This window comes from Penicillium vulpinum (assembly GCF_028829585.1).
Source record: "Penicillium vulpinum strain IBT 29486 chromosome Unknown utg000002l_segment0_segment0, whole genome shotgun sequence".
In the NCBI taxonomy this organism is placed as follows: domain Eukaryota; kingdom Fungi; phylum Ascomycota; class Eurotiomycetes; order Eurotiales; family Aspergillaceae; genus Penicillium; species Penicillium vulpinum.
In genome coordinates this window covers 2865665-2882291 of record NW_026643242.1, presented here as the reverse complement: position 1 = coordinate 2882291, position 16627 = coordinate 2865665, and the positions used below count along the sequence as shown (strand labels likewise).

The 16627-nt window shown below is 50.0% G+C and overlaps 6 protein-coding genes across 6 annotated transcripts; 2 read left to right on the top strand and 4 right to left on the bottom strand.

The window, feature by feature from the left end:
• Positions 1-288: 288 nt before the first annotated feature.
• N7479_004151 (TatD family hydrolase) lies at positions 289-1473 on the bottom strand (the record flags this gene model as incomplete). Its single annotated transcript, XM_057251848.1, has 1 exon — positions 289-1473. The coding sequence occupies one exon, from the start codon at positions 1471-1473 to the stop codon at positions 289-291; it is 1185 nt and encodes a 394-aa protein (XP_057111173.1).
• A 255-nt stretch (positions 1474-1728) lies between these two features.
• Positions 1729-3105, top strand: N7479_004150 (uncharacterized protein; the record flags this gene model as incomplete). Its single annotated transcript, XM_057251847.1, has 1 exon — positions 1729-3105. The coding sequence occupies one exon, from the start codon at positions 1729-1731 to the stop codon at positions 3103-3105; it is 1377 nt and encodes a 458-aa protein (XP_057111172.1).
• A 345-nt stretch (positions 3106-3450) lies between these two features.
• N7479_004149 (putative alpha/beta hydrolase) lies at positions 3451-5261 on the bottom strand (the record flags this gene model as incomplete). The annotated part of the gene is made up of 2 exons (XM_057251846.1): positions 3451-4911; positions 4971-5261. The coding sequence occupies 2 exons, from the start codon at positions 5259-5261 to the stop codon at positions 3451-3453; spliced, it is 1752 nt and encodes a 583-aa protein (XP_057111171.1).
• A 431-nt stretch (positions 5262-5692) lies between these two features.
• Positions 5693-7081, top strand: N7479_004148 (Spo7-like protein; the record flags this gene model as incomplete). The annotated part of the gene is made up of 1 exon (XM_057251845.1): positions 5693-7081. One exon carries the CDS (start codon positions 5693-5695, stop codon positions 7079-7081), a length of 1389 nt encoding a protein of 462 aa, XP_057111170.1.
• A 587-nt stretch (positions 7082-7668) lies between these two features.
• On the bottom strand, positions 7669-10635 carry N7479_004147 (MCM DNA helicase complex subunit MCM3; the record flags this gene model as incomplete). The annotated part of the gene is made up of 7 exons (XM_057251844.1): positions 7669-9741; positions 9799-10062; positions 10123-10228; positions 10283-10329; positions 10385-10436; positions 10493-10511; positions 10563-10635. 7 exons carry the CDS (start codon positions 10633-10635, stop codon positions 7669-7671), a joined length of 2634 nt encoding a protein of 877 aa, XP_057111169.1.
• A 1646-nt stretch (positions 10636-12281) lies between these two features.
• Positions 12282-16277, bottom strand: N7479_004146 (putative translation regulator (Cya5); the record flags this gene model as incomplete). Its single annotated transcript, XM_057251843.1, has 1 exon — positions 12282-16277. One exon carries the CDS (start codon positions 16275-16277, stop codon positions 12282-12284), a length of 3996 nt encoding a protein of 1331 aa, XP_057111168.1.
• Positions 16278-16627: the final 350 nt, after the last annotated feature.

Sequence of the window (16627 nt, the reverse complement as noted above, 5' to 3'; positions counted from 1 at the left end):
CCACAGACACCTACAGGCGCAGCCTATGATACCATGTCACCAACGACCACATACAATGATAGAGATATACCATGTCATATAATTGAAAATAGTGATGTCGGATAAAATCAGTTGGGGCCTTTTTATATCTTGAATCAATCACCTAGGCAAAGTATCCATGGATATATACGCGAGTCTTCCAGATCGCACCCTATATGCGTCTTCGCTAATTGCTCAAGAAAACTGCAAATAAATCAGAAATCGAACCGAGGCTCACCTATGCAGGAATATAGAAATGAAAGACAAGACCTAGCCAAACACAAACCGCCGCCAATTATCTGCAAGTATCTGAACACCGTGCCGCAACTCCCACCCACGTAGTTTACAAACCTGTCGGGTCACATCTTCTAGCATCTCATCCATCTGCGCACCTGCAACATGGAGATCACTTTCAATCAGGATACGGTCCTCAGGCAAAGCTTTGATAACATCGCCAACCTTTTTCTCAGCAGGACCGGAGAAATTGATAAGTTTCGAGAAAGAGAAATAAACATCTGACGGATTCGACTGATGCAAGAACTGGCGAATGGGCTCAACCGAACCAGTATAAGAGTGCATGCAGATGCGAGGCGGAAACGGCCGATACAATTTCCCATTGAGGTCGGATACCCTGGTAAGCTGAAATCTGTCCAGCGTTTTATCTTCGTCTTCGTCTTCTTCATCGTCGGATACGGCGCCTTGTGCATCCCGCTGCTTGTCCCTCTTCCGTCGCGATAGCACAACCCGTTCATGTCCTGCCCAGAGCTCTTTGAGGACCTCGAAGACCCCGCCATGCGCTTGCACACTGTGCAGCGATACGGCACGGTTCATTTCTCCCGCTAGCTGTAGCTGCGCTTTTAGCACGGTGCGCTGGTGTTCCGGCTTGACGCGGTAGTTTGAGAGACGTCGGCCCTCGCGCGAGCCCGGGGTAAGCTGGTCATCTCTGTTGTCGATATCTATTAGAGTCCATGGGATTGGGAGTCGGAATGACCTGTCTAAGCCGACTTCGCCGACTAGCGCATTCGGGAACTGCTGAAGTCGGTTCCGAGTTTCAGATATTAGCTCTGAGAGGGGCTTGGGAACAGGAAGTAAATCAATGAATGGCTGGTCATCTGCTGGAGATGGCGTTAGGACAGTGACGTAGTGTGTGGACTTGTGTTCGGCTGGGTTCTGTGTAGCTGTTGGCTGTGCTGTGTCGTCCAAGATCTGGTGCGAGAACCACGGGTGCCATCCAAAGCAGGGGACTACGCGGTCTGTTGTTGATTGTGTTGTCTTGGCTGAGAGTGATACGGCTGTTTGTTGTACGAGACCTTGATCCTCCCCGCGCGTGGCCATGATTGTCAGTGTTGTCGCTTTCATCTGCGGGATGTCGGCCACCGAGGCCAATGTGTCGGTGGGGTGGCAGTGGGCATCGTGAACGCCAATGTCCCAAGGGAAGGGTTCGTCCTCTAGCATATTTTTAGGGGGATATACAATGAAAATCAGAACAAGGCGGGATTCAAAGCTTATGATATACAACAGAGCTGCCCAAAATTCCCGAAGTGATGTAATTGGCGTTTGTGCTGCCTGGGGCATCTATCACATGCTTTCTCCGCAATTTGTTGTTTTTGTGCTGTGACTTTGCCCAGCTAGATTTAAGAAGCCGGAAGTCTTATGATCATGATATTCTGGCCTTTAAATCCCTTCCTAGGGATATAGATTGACTCCTCAATGTGGTCTTCTCTATCAACGTTGCTCGCGCTGCCTATACTGGCCCTCATCTCCATCCCACTCATTTTCTCAGCATGGGTTACAATCTCATTTGCGCTCTTTGCATTGGCACTCAGACTCTTAGTAGTCTATGTTGAGGTAGTCTACGGATTCCTCATGCATTTCTTCTCAGTGCCAACCTCATCTACCTCATCATTGTTGACATTCGCGGCCTCAGAACCTACAACCCCAGCTGATGGTAGATCAAGAAGGAATTCCAATCAAACGACGACGCATCCCCGAAAGATAAATGACCCTCTCAATTCCTGGGCTATTGGAATTGGAGCCAGTCTTGATAACCCATCAAACCGCAAAAGGAACTCTTATGCACGCAGTATGATTGAGGCCCATAACATATCTACCCCACTTGTCTATAGCCTGCCTATAAGCGGCGATGAAAGACGAGACTTCGAGGGCGTAGGTGGATGGCGCTCGTACCGGACATCCAAGACCCGCAGCGTGCATACTCCACATGAGAAAGTCACAAGCTCGACTTCGTCCTCTTCGCCCCGTAGCACCGGCGGCGATGTTGATGCAGACGCAGATATCGACGCAGATGAGCGAGCCTGGCTTTCTCTAAACAACCGTCTCGAGCTCCCCTCACAGCTCGTCACACTATGCACAAGCGTCCACGCCGGGATCACCCTAAACGGCCCCACGCATGAAAGCGCCGATTGGCGCAATGGCCGAAGCAATTTCCAATCGCTGGCAGGAGCAACGGCCTTACAGAGTATCTACCCAGAAAAGCAACAAAATGGGTCAAGACACCACCACCGCTCGCTCACGACTTCCTCGCTAACGACCTCTGACCGGCGTACGGGCACAGGGCTGTCTATAGCGCTGTCAAACAGACCTGACAACGCAGCGGTTGATTTGAGAGAACACGGCCAGTCGATACTGTCAACGGCACGACTTGCTGCCCCGTTCATGACGCCGCAGCCATACACGCAGCTGGATCCGAACTCGCATTTCCAGTCGCGAACTCTCCCACGCGCTTTTCCTGCAAACAGCGCACCGTTCACGAGCTCATATTTCTCTACCTCCGGGGATGGGCTGAGCCACAGCTTTGGGAGTAATAGTAGTGGTGGGAGCTTTGGTAACGGAGGCGGCGGCGGGTACTTTTCTTTGAGGCGGCCTGGGTCCTCTAGTAGCCGTGTTAGCCCTAGTACTAGTGGGTATAATACCCCTAGGGTTGGTCTGTCGACTGAAGAGCGTGATACTTCATCGGTAGGGCTAGCGCGCTCAATGGCGCATTATCCCACTAGCCCTAGACATCGGAGGCAAAGTATCTCTGGGCCGAATTCGAGGGGGCTGGCTACTGGTGACCGAGCCGGATGAAGGTGCTGTTTTTTTCTTCTTTTCTTTTTGGGGCTGGGAGACGCAAGGAGCACATATGATGAAAGAAAAGTGTCATTAAAGCTGTTTCTCCGACTGGGGTATTCATGGCTAGTGCCATTGATTCTGTCCAAGTCTATCTAGTCAATATGTACCGCACAGAATTGTAGTCACGGTAAATGGGGAGAGAGACACGCGAACACCAGGGGCAAAAAAAAGAGAGAAAAAAACCACAATAAACGAAGGACGATACGAAATATCAACCTTGCCCTCCCGCTCTAAACTTGATAGAACATTCATTATTCACAATAAAAGGAAAGAAACCATCGTCAGCATCCACATCTATTATCACTGACGATTTCTCTCCCTCTGGTTGACCTCTTCCATCTCATTGAGTACAATACTGTTGAACTCCTCCCAACCATCGAGATACAAATGGTGGCCAGCTCTGTTCACGACAACCACTTTAGAAGAACCCTCGTCAGCGCGCTTTTCCTCTGGGGTGGCCTTTTCTAGGACTTTGCGCTTTTCTTCTTCCAATCTAGCAACGGCGGCATGACCACCTGAGACGTCCATCCAGTCGCGGTCGCCATACATGAATACCACGGGAAGACCCTTCTCGCGTCGAGCAGCTCCCAAAGACTCAGAAGAAGTAGTAGCGGCGGAGATTGGGTGAGGGAGGGCTTTTGGATTTTGGATAATTTGTCTTCCGAGGCCGTGGACACGGTGGATCAGAGGACTGCGAGCGAAAGCACCGGGGGCAAGAATGTATGCTAGAGCATACTCGCCGCTACCGCGAAGACTGAAGATCGAGTATGAATAGTCGTGGAGTGCTTTGGCTTCGTCGGCTGGTAGGTGAGAGAAACGACGAGAAGTCCACCCTGACACGAGACGTGGACCTAGAGGACCAGCCCACCGCACTAGACTGAATGGGGAGATGTTAGCATCCCACAAATACGCGAACCACTTGGGGAGATTCCGCCGTGGAGGTTGAGTGGAAGTAGGCGGGACTGGTTGTCTTCCAGTGATAAAGCTACCATCGGTTGTCTTTGGTGCTGTGTCCGGGATGGCAGCAGATGAAGTGACATCTTGCTGGTCCTGAGTAAGCTCGTTAGCCAGCGTTGATGCCGGAGGCTCAGCCACATCTGCAGTAACAGCATATGGGTCCTCCGGAATGCCGACTGGAGACGCTAGGATAAGCTTGTTCAGATGGCCGGGGTATTTCAGCGCATAGGCAACCGCCATGTACCCGCCGAGACTGTGTCCAAGTAAGGTAAAGCGATCAATCTTGCGTTTAATGCGCCATTCCTCCAAGGCATCTACAAACCAGGCCTCTGCCTCCCTGATTGCGTCTTCTCTTTCCTTTGCCTTGATTTTGAATGAGGGTCGAGTACTTCGGCCCATGCCTAGCATGTCTAGGGCATGTAGTTGCCAGCCCTTCAACCGACTCAGTGGTTCGAAGTTTTTATAAAAGAAGCCAAGTCCGGCGCCGTAGCCATGGAGCATAACCAAATGTTGGTCTGCTTCCTCGCCAACCCTCTCCACCGAGAACTCATTGAGCGCGCGGTCTTGTCCGCTCAGTTCTACCATGCTGGAACGCCATCGGCGAGGGCCATAAGGGTCATCATGGGAGCTGGTGGTGACTTCGCCCAGCTGATTAGGGTCTTTAATTTCGAGACTGGTCGGGGTAGCGCCGTCGGGGAACTCGGCCGTGTTTCCAGTCTGGAGGTGGGTGGGGGGCTGGTGATGCAAGTAGGGCAGAAAAGAGAGGACTTTATGTTCGGCGGCAGCTGCAGGTAAACGAGCCCACTATTTAAAGCAAATTATCAGCGGACATGCAGCAATGGGGCTGCTCGATTGTAACTTACCCATTGACTGAAGCCTTCGCGGTATCCCAACGGGAAAAACGCGCTCGCAGCTGCCGCGCCAGCAGCAGCCTGAGCTGCATATGGAGTTCCCGAGATTCTCTCAGTGCTACTTCCACCTGAGCGTTGGTGATGCCCACGGATATCCTCTTGGGACGAGTTAAGTGATTCTGACGCCATTGACGACAGTTGACGCCCCCGAGGGAGGGTGGCGAAGGCTGAGTGAGGTTTGGCCTGGTATAGAAGGACCGAAAATGGAAAGGTAAGTCGCGGAGCTGTTCTTGCGCTTCGCATAGAAGTTGGAAAGACAAACGGTTTCTAACAGAAGTTGAAATGTGGCGCTCATGGACGTATAAGAAGGGGACCCGGAGACAAATCGGTCACTCCGCTTAACCCCGGTAGGCTGGCATATGCGCAAATCCGGACAGAGGTAATATCCGATGGAAGAGAGTAGATAAAAAAGACGAAATAGAATGACTGAGCCCCCCTTAAGGGCAATGGGCAGGCGAAAACAGAATTATGTAAAGAAATACGAAGTCAAGTCAAGTGGATAGATGATGTCGATCCAACTTCGCTTCCTTTCAACTTACCCGCTTTCCTCCCTCCTCCTCACATCTTCACATGCGATGACAACTAGCCTGGGCCGGATCGGCCAGTTTTGATTTTCCTTTAGCTGAAGAGCTTTAATTTTCATATTCTGTTCTCATTTTGGGACTCTTTCTACCATGGCTTCGCCTTTAGACCAGGTGGTCAAGGGCGCCCCAGCACCGGAGGCTCGCGCCTCATCAACCCCAGAGCCATTGAATTCCTCACGATCATCTCAAGCCCATCCTTCAGATTCCTCCCCACCACGTCCCTCGACCCCAGACCCGCTGGCAAACCTACCCTCCTCCCCGCCCCAGATCTACCTAAACCTCTTAATACTCGAAACCTCGCTGCGAGCCCAGTATCTGGCCCTGCGCGAGCGTCGCCGCCAGAACACCTTCTTTCTACTTCTACTAGCCGCTTGGCTCGCCCATTTTTCATATGCTCTTTTCCTTCGCCCGCGTGAAGATGGCCGCGGGGTCGGCGGCTCTGTCTACTGGGTAGTGGAGATGGCGGAGAAAGTCGCCCTGCTCGGCGGGGTGGTTACCGCGCTGCTCGTCTGGGGTACAGGGCAATGGGAACGAGGAATTAGATGGCCTCGGCGCTGGCTCGCTGTCTCCAATCGCGGCCTACGCGTGATGAACACCAAGATTATTATTATTCGCGGTCCCTTCTGGCAGGAGTTACTGTCTTATGTCTCATTCCTGTTTCCATTCTCCGTCCCGTTCTTACCCTCCCCTAATGGAAACTACCATTTCGTGGAGCAGAGCCCCTCCGATAAGCGCGCTGGTGGTAGTCGGCAGCACTATCAACAGTATTACAGCAGCGACAGCGAGTCCGGCTTGGTAGAAGAAGACCTCAGCCCTGGAGGCGACTACATCCGTCTCCTCCTACTACCCAAGTCATTCTCCCCAGAATTCCGTGAAAACTGGGATGATTACCGCACAGATTTCTGGGAAAAAGAAAACGAGCGACGCGCCCAGCTACGTCGCAGACTGCGCGAGCGCGAGCAGCACCTCGCCAAGACAGAAGGAGGCTGGCTAGGGCGGCTCGGGTTAGGCTGGCGCGCCTCCCAACGCCGCCGCCTCGTCGCAGGAACCTTGCACCGCCCACTGGAGCCAGAATTCAAACACCGCCTAAGCCACGGCCACCACCCATCCATCACAAAACTCAACCAGGAGCAGCGCGGCCCCTCCTCCCGCCGAAATACCCGCTCTGAATCCCACTCCCGCACCTCATCCCGCAGCACCACACCCGTCGACCTCAGCCTCGACGACCGCCCCCCATCCCGCTCTTCTACTTCCAGCCGGCCCCGTCGCGGAAGTACCGCCTCTGGACAGGAGGCGAGCCCGCAGCAGCGGAAACGGAAAGGCTCGATGCTTCGGCGGGGTCTGTCGCCTCTTACGCAGGCGCAGATCCGAGAGGGTGTCCGTACCCCATCATTCTCATCTGACGACTCTGTGATGCCTATGGGTATGACTGAGAAAGATAAAGAGGAGGCTATACCGAACTCTGTTCCGGAATTGTAATACTGCACCGCGTGGCGAAATGTCGTTCATGCTTATGCTGTTCATATCTCTATACCCTGTTTTTCCTTCTCTCTCATATTTGCCAGACACTTCTTGCTCGGAATGCTGTTTTTGGAAACCTGCATTGGCTGTGTATGCATATCTCTTAGAGCGCGGTGTCGCTAGTTCTATAGATAAACCCGAGTGCCTCGCCTATGTGTGCTGTTGTGTTACATCTCTGATTCCTTTGGAAAGCTCCCATTTTACTGCATCTTTACAGTGTCAAATAAACAGACGTCTGCTAATCACATCACAATATATCGCATGGCAATATGCAAGTTAAATAAGCTTAGGACTACCATTCAGGTCTTAGTTTAAGTCAAGGATCGAGTATTCATTCATATTTCTCGTATTGAGTCCACTAATATTTCCTCACAAACCCACTCCGTACGCCAAACACAAAAAAAAACATGCGATGATATCAATCCCAATGCAACGACAAGAAAGCATGCTCGTAAAACTGGACGCAAACAGATCCAGCATTCTCCCCTCTAGCTATTTTCCACATGGAGGAGAAAGTATAGACAGAGTTGCATAACCCAGATAGATTAGACCCGATACACATCTTCCTCGTCCTCGAGGTACATCAGAATATTGTCCTCGGTCATGACCTGCAAGGCCTGGATAGCCTCTGGACGAGAGAAGACGTGCGAAGCGCCAAGTCTGGGCGATTCCCGGATAGCATTATTAACAGCATTGATCAAGTCATCAATCTTGCTTGTATCGCTATCTTTGAACAAAGTCTTGCCCATGAGCGGGCCCAGAGTCTGCCGGAAGATTGTCATGCGGGCAGGGGTGATCGGCACGTCTGTGGATGTGGACTGCGAGTCTGTCTGGGACTCGATGAGCTGCGAGGCTGGCTGCGAGGATGCCATTGACATCTGAGAGTCGGTCTGGGTGCGGCCTGTCTGGCTCGAACGCAAGCGTTGAGCGCGAGGGCTGGCTGTGTATAGGCTGTCTGGGTCTTCGTCCTCGTCTGGGACTGGAGCGCTAGACTGCGTTGTGGTACCGCGGGTGCGTGCCGTGCCAGTGCGTCTACCAGGTGTGGCGGTTGATGTGCCGCGGGCTGGGGTGTCATCATCAGAGTTATCGTCAAGTTCGGCATCGCTGTCGTCGTCGGAAGAGTCATCGAAGGTGGTCACCTTGCGTCTCTTCCGGCGCTCGTCCTCGACCACTTCCTTGAACATGGCGAAGCGCAGGATAATCTCGGCATTTTTAGCATCCTTTTCGTCTACTCGGTTAGACAGACGAGCCTTAGCGTGTGCAGTGGACAAACGAATCAATGTCTCCAGGGTACGAGGGGTGATGGGGGATGTGCGACGCTTGTTGCCGGTGATTTCATCGTTTCGCAGAGCTGAGTATGCGGCGATAACGTGGTCGGCAGCACCCTTGGTCAAGACGGGCATGATTCGCCTTTTGGCGTATTGGATGTACTTCTTAATGAAGGGAATACTAATGATTTCCACGTTCTTGCCGCGGCGGCGGCCAGCATTGGCAGCGTCGACCATACCACCGTGGAGCATGATATTGAACTTCTCGAAAACCTCACTTGGCGCATTAGTGTCTTGGCGGTCTTCACCTCCCACGCCCAATGTTTGATTGAGCTGTTCCCGAACGGGCGCGCCCTCCTCGGTGCCAGGCTGGCGGTAACGGTGCATGCGTAGAACATGCTCTGAGATTATTCGGTCATGGGCATCCTCGATATCATCCGTCACGACAAAAAGCAAATCGAAACGAGAAAGCAGGGAGTCGGGGAGAGCAATGTTCTTATGCGGGTCCTTGTGGGGATCATATTGGCCATAAATCGGGTTGGCTGCTGCAAGGACACTGCAGCGAGCGTTCAAGCTTGTGTGGATACCGGCTTTTGCGATTGTCACGGTCTGCTGTTCCATGACTTCGTGGATGGCGACACGATCGACATCACTCATTTTGTCGAATTCATCAATACACACCACACCACGATCACCGAGAACCATAGCACCAGCCTCCAGTCGACGTTCGCCAGTTTCTTTGTCGGATGTAACAGCAGCAGTCAAACCGACACCGGAAGAACCTCGACCGGTAGTAGCGATTGCAAGTGGCGCAGTATTCAGAACGAAACGAAGAAGCTGGGACTTCGCAGTCGATGGATCACCGACCATGAGGATGTTGATATCACCACGAAGATGGGTTCCGTTATCCAAGTTCTTTTCCATTCCACCGAGAAGCATCAGAAGGATGGCTTTCTTGATGTAGTCATGTCCGTGGATACTGGGAGCCAGAGACTTGGACAACAAGTCAAACACATTCTTCTTCTTAGCAATCTGATTGATGTTTCGAATATCGGTATCCGTAAGCACGGCCTCCGCAATGCCTCCGCCGCTCTTTGAAGACAACTGGATAATGTTGTTCGCCATGATGACAGTGCGGAACGTCGATGAACCACTGCCTCCGTTACCGAGTGTACGGTAGATACCCACCAGCTGGATTCTATCACCAGGCTTAGCGGTGTCGACGAGGTCGTCGTCTAAAATAACATCAACACTTCGGGGCAGTTGTCCCGCCGGAGCACGTTCGGGCATTTCTTGGATAGAAATCGACTGGTGGTCGAGATATGTTGAGTAACCGTACTCAGTGATAAGCTAGGAATTATATCATTAGTCTGGAATAATTGAGTACACCGTCCGGGTTAGACTCACCGGGTTCTTCTCTTCGTCCTCTTGTGGGTAAACGTTCAAACTGGTTGTACCGCTGGAACCCATAGTTTGATCACGATACTTTCTGGCAACAAACCGATCCTTCTTCTCGACGTAGTGAACACTCTGGACGATCTTTGGGCGTACCAGGGAGCATTTTGTCACAATTCCCTCGAGTGAGACCATGTGGTTCAATTGTAGCGAGCCCAATGTACGGGGGTTGCAAGAGAATTCTCCGAATGCGCCAACATAGGCGCAGTAGTAGTTCTGTCGATATTGTTAGATATTCAATGTCTGCTAAGAATCACCAAAAAACCGAATACACACCGTTTCATCCGAAGTTTCTCTAAGTGGTCGACCAGGTAGGGTCTTGACGACCGCCTTCAACGCTGCGTCAAAGGCTTGTGAATAATCAAACGGCGAAGAGAGCAGCCTACAGCCATTAGTCGATGAACCCAATTCCACTTGTTATAGAGATTTAATTTACCCATCGGCAAGCTCCCGGTTGTGTGCTCTGATTTCATCGATGCTGACCTGTCCAAAATTATCAGCACCACCTCCTGGCAGGGAATTTCGCAGATCCACGCACTGTCAATCGTCGCGCACCCTTGTTCAGCATAACCACAATATCCGCTCGATAGCTGTTCCAGCCCGTTAGGTATATATAATAGCACATTGATCTTCGAGGTCGACGAACCTGCGTGCCCGTGCATCATCTGAAAAGACTTTGTTAGCTCAGACCACAACACATAACTCAATGAACTTACTTGGGTCAAGAAATTCAGTTGCGGCACGCACGCGATCCTGCGCGGCCTCATCACGTAGTTGTAAGCCGTCCATGATGTGTGATGCAATATAAGGGTAGTGGGAAGGAGGGAGTCGAGGGGGCCCAGTACTGATTGGAATTTCCCGATTTGCTAAAGTGGAACGCGTGAAGTGGCACGCGAGGAAAGCGCGTTTCACGGGAACCACGTGCCGTGATGACTCAGCAAATAATTTTTCACTGGGCTATATAAGCAGCCATTCCCCCGATCCATTTCTTCTTCTTCAAGCGACTCTACGTGCGTTCTCCTCCCCCCAACAGTTGGAAAACTTCCCGAGTTTTCATACTGGACTTTGATACTTTGAACTTTTCACTGACTTTTCTTTTACTACAGTTCAAAGAATCACTTTAGAGTAGACGTCCCCTTTCTAAACTCTTTAAAAGAGCCACAGAATCTCCACCCTTGCTGATGACTACATGTCCTCGATGCCCTAAAGTGAAACCTTTTTACTCCCGCCTCGACTGTCACGCGTGCTGTCCGCAGTGTCTGTGTTTCGGTCCAGGGAGTGGTGATGATCTTGGCCTGGTCTCGGCGTCTGACTTCGGTCGGTCGGTCCTGGTGGGTGTCGAGGAGGTCTGAAAGGTCCTCTTCCATTCTGGTTGATGGTATGGAGCTCTATGTTTGGGCTGTTCGTCTTATGCCATATCTATATGCAATGAAAAAAATTCAGTTGACCTCTTTAATCCTTTTGTAAAATAAAATTCTCGTACCATCTATCAATGTTCTGCCGAAGTCGGAAGTCGGTCTCGAAATTTTCCGTGCTAGATTTTATCCACTCCGTAGTTTTTCGAATATAGCAATAGGACTTTATGTTGTATAGTGTCCATGGATGCTGTAGAGTTATACGAAACTATTGCCATTGCCCTTCTTTCCAACCCCCTTTTACTGTACGGAGTACATAGTACATATTATAACTACCCATCATCTCAATATATCCGACATCTGCTCCAACATCTGTTCCAGCTCTCTGAATCTTCACTAACTCTCTGCATCTTCGCCATAGGACACGATATTGCTAAGCGCTCAGCGCTATGAAAGAACACTTAAAAACGCCTTTGACCCAGATTCACGTCCCTTGAAATTTTCAACGCTATGCATGCACCCCACTCTAGTCGTTCGAAAAAGCAGCTGAGGCAGATGCTGGAGAGCTGGAGCAGATGGTTGATGGAGATGATGTACGTCAATCTACATAATCGATCCATTATTACTTGCTACCAAATGTAGTAGTCACGGATGTTTAGCCCAATTCATATAATTGCACTTCACCCGTACTAGTTGAAGGTACCATAACAAAGATAAAATATTACTACATATGTACCCGTACTTAACTAGTATATTCCGTTATGTCTTCTTGTACGTCTTTCTCCTTTTCGGTTTCACACGCATCTTGTAATTTGAGAGATAAAAAAGCTTAAACTGTACAGACAACTTTGCTATATATATATAAACACTATAAAGAATAGCAAACTCTTGCAACCGTATTTACCCATGAGCGATATAGTTATATATGGAAATATTGTATACATATGCATATATGTATAACGAGGAACGTCCAATGAAAGGTAGAAAAACAGATGTATTGTACAAGATCAAATGATAAAAAAAAATCGGGATATAAAAACAAGCTAAAATTACACAATCACTGTACATGGAGCACGCTGCTCACGAATCGTTGCCCGTTTCTTCTCTGGGCGTCCAGGGTCCCTTGTAGTTTTCTCGCACGGACGCTCGTTCTGACGGAGAACGCCCGGGTTTCACATGGAGTCCAGAGGTAGGGTTGAAGAGAAGGTGGGTTGGAGTATTCAGTCTGTACTTGCGGTTCTCCTTGTCAAACAGTTGCCGCTTGGGAGTCGGCCTCTTGATGTCGGTACTTTGTATTTTGCGCATACGTCGTTCGTAGGCGTAGGCACGCGGAGCATTATCCCTTTCTTTCAGTGAAGCAATACCCTCCTTGTAACCCTTGGTTGTTTCCTTCCACTGTGTTGTCAAACTGTATTGCTCGTAAAGTGAGTTCTCCAGGTCAACTCGATCCTCACGAGGAAGGACGGCACTCAAATAACTCAATTGTCTCATTTGTTCACTGGAAAGCAAGCCAGTAAGACTCGACTCGTTGACGGGAGGTTCGGGGTATTGTTGTTTGCTTGGTTCGAAAGGCTCCCTACTCGCGTCATCAAAGCTGCGTTCTCGTGCCTTATGGATAGGGCCAAGAGGAGGGCCAAGAGTAGGGCCAAGAGCACCATAGCGTGTGGAGAACACATGAGTCGGACGTGGGAGTATATCACTTTTCGCCTCTTTGCCGCGAAGGATTGTGCCTTGATGTTTATCGCGCACGTATGGCATCGTGGCAAGGATATCAATCGTGCGTGGCGCAATTTCGTAGAGACTCGCCAGGTGCTCATTCCCCTCCATGATACTCGTTTGCCGGTGCCGTTGCAGTGTGCTGGCTAGTTGCACCATGGTGGGGTAATGAGGGTGCATGTAATCAGGCTCGATCTTGCGCCAATGCTCTCGGGCCGATTTTCCCATCATCCTGCGGGGTTTGTTGATACCCGAGCGACCTTCGAGATGGAGGATTGTCACGGGGGCATTGAGTGGTCTCACGCCATAACCCTTGAGAAACCACGACCAACCAGGGAAATGATCGACGAACTTCTCTTCGAACAGTCGAAATGCCTCCACATTGTCGGGATATTTACCAGATTCCGCAAGGATTCTAACATAAGTTGACCAATTGAAACCAGTCAGCGCAAAGCCTGCTGCCTGAACTTCGGCCACAACTTTATGAATTTTTTCGGACATGCCTCGGCAAGCCAACGACTGCATGTATAGCGAAAGTGGATAGTCCAAAACGAAGCGTTGGGAATGAAGTATTTTGGGCTTTTCTGCTTGAGTGGTGGATATTGAGAGCATTGACGGGAGAGGGGACTCGGCTGGTGCTGGAGAGATTGACAACGGCGAACTTCCAGAAAAGGTTTTATCAAGGTCACAGGTACCGGCTTTTATGCTGATACCTGCCATAATACTATTCCAGCACTCTTCCACTTTCTCATACTTGTTGGATTTTAGATAGGCAATCATGATGGCTTTGGTGAAGTCGACTGGTAAAGATTCCAATTCATCGCCGTCGGATGATCCCGCAGTTCGTTTGAGTTGCATGTAACGAGTGAAAGTTTCAAGTGCCTTTTCGGGGGCACCTTCGATGCCGTATGCATTGATCAGCCGTTGATAGTGCGTGGCAGTAAAAGAATCAACTGCAGCCCCCTCTGATAGACTGGATAATCGAATGTTGGACAACCGAGCATTGGCTCGCAATGGATTGGCATTGAATTTTTCGATTGATTCAGAAAGAGTTTTTTCTGCGTTCTCAAAGACAGTATTTTCAACAGGAGCTTGAAAATCTTTTATGTTTTCCACGTCTCTCGCAATCTGCATTTGCAGGTTCAACAGGCTCCCATCCATTCCGACTCGACCGAAACGCGATTCAATTTCGCGGGAGATGACGTGCACCATATCACGGTTCCGTTGTCTCACATATCCAAGTAAGAGAATGGAATAATGGTACTCGGTGGGGTTCAAACCGATTTCGTGCATCTTTCTGAGAGTAGTTTGCGCACGATCCACCTGCTTGGAATAGACGTAAGCAAGCATAATAGCCGCGTAAGTCATACTATCTGGTTTCAACCCTAGCTGTCTCATGCGGTCGAGGACGCGTCGGAAGGAAAACTTTGATACCCTGAATGCATACCGCATTAGAAGAAAATTCCACATTCGCAAGGGAGACCCTCCCACCGCTAAATCCCAGCTGCTTTCGACAAGCTCTTCTGCATAAGCAAATTGCCCATTCTTGCAATATGCTTGAACAGCCGTATCAAGCATTGGCCTTGTGATTTGTACTCGTGTCGCCTGCGCCTCTTTCAGCATCCTCCGGATAGCTTCGACGTCGCCTCGCTGGGCAAAAATTCCCATCAGTGTGCCATATGTGTACGAGTCGGGAGGTACGTAATTTTCTCGCATTTCCGAGAAGGCAGAAAGAGCACCTGATAGATCCCCGGCAGTAGTATACGCTAGAAGCAGTACATTCCAGCAAACTGTGTTCAGCGGAAGACCAAATTCTGAAGGAATTCCACCGAATAGTTGCCGTGTCTTGGACACATCACCTAGCCGTGCATAAACGGCAAGAAGGGAGGCCACTGGCCTGTGGTTCTTTAGATTGCCATGATCTGCCAGGAGCCTATCAAACAGGCGGTTGACAGTTTGTACATCCCCAATCCTGGAAAAAGCAATCAAGGCGGTATTGTATGAAAATGTGCTTGGTCTTTTATGTTCATCAAAATGCGCCTCTTCATCCAAAAAGTATGTCAAACTGTCGGTCATATCCAATTCATTCAAGCGTCGAATGAAAGCACGCGTCACTCTCCCGGATACCGAAAAGTCTGGAAAATCCAACCGCAATTGACGATAAACAAGAATGCCCTTGACACATTCTGACCTCGGCGCTGCTGGTTTTAGGAAGAAATTCATCACACAAAGATAATGTCTGCCGGTCAAAAAACCAAAAGAACGGTATGTGGACAACAGTGAAAGCACGGTTGATATCGGCGTGAGTTTGACCAGGTCAGAAGACTGGACAAATCGGTGAATGAGATGGCGAGTAAAGTCATCTTTTACAGCATTCATCTTGTTATTTCTCTGGAACCAACCCTTTAAATCAAGGAGATGCCTTGCAAGGGAATACTCGGGGAAATGAAAGTGATCAAATCGATACAGCAAAGAGCGTAATGTCGGTCGCTCGTTTTCAGGGGTCTCTAGCAGGACCTTCCAGAGCACAGTGATTCTAGCCCACTGTCTGTTTTCCACCATGTGCATCAGGCCCAGCGAGATGATATTTTGAGCAAATGGCGTGGAAATGGCTTTCTGACAAATCAAGCCCAACTTCTCGGGTTTGTGAGTGGGCAACGAAAGAAGCTGGGATCTTATAATGTTCTCGAAGTCCAAGTGGGTGCGATCTTCGGGCGCAATTTCCTCGAAGAGTGCCCATGCTCGAGCTCGTTCCTTTTTATTAGGCGATTTACTCATGTAAGCACAGAGTGCAGGCTTGAGTTTCGATGGGTATCCAGCCGCAACGTATAGCACCCAAGCTTTATCGAATTCGCTGCCATTCTTCTGAAGGAAAGCCTGGAGGGATGCGCTTGCTTTTCCGTCATTATCGAGTAATTTTGGTTCTTGAGACTCTTGGGCTGGCTTAGATACATCTTTGGAGCTGGATAAAGCTGTTGACGTAGCTTGGCGAAGACTTGAAATGGAAACATAAGATCTTGAAAAGCCCAAGTGTGGTCTCCTCCGAAATCCAGTCCTGTTTTGGGGGCGAGACAGACACGAAGAACTCAGAGTCTGAGCCTGCCGAGGGTATAAGAATTCGAAGAATGGCTCTGTCCCATCGCTTGACTCTCTGCTTTCGTATTGAGTGCTAAGAACGGGGGGCGATCGTTGACCTGACGCCTGCAAAAGCGCAATAAGCCACTGAGGGACATCCGTTCCAGAGCCATTGTACTCCCAGATACGACCGGATAGGCATCGTGGGTTTCGGATCACGCCATTGGAATCTTGAAGGAAACGCCGTCCCACGTTCTCGAGAGAGCCTGTTGCACGTTCGAGCATCACCCTCAATCGCAGATTCAAGCTGTGAGATGCCGTTATTCTACCTTAATCTGTATTGTATATTCGGTTCAACGGATCTGCTTAAATAATGCTTGTGTCAGAAAGCTGTCCTGAACTGCTGTAGAGTATGACAAGCAAAGCAATTGAGCAAGTTGTCCTTGGTGGTGCCATTCGTACCAAGGAAGGAAAACCGGGACTCGTCGGCTTGCGGAATACAATATTGTTCACACAGAGGTCCTGGACGTAAACTGCCAGCCAAAGTCCAGGCACCTTGATTTGAACAAAAAAGGCAATCGTAAATTCGAGCTTCCATGAGCTTGGAGAAAACAACGCAAAAGATTCGGAGGTGC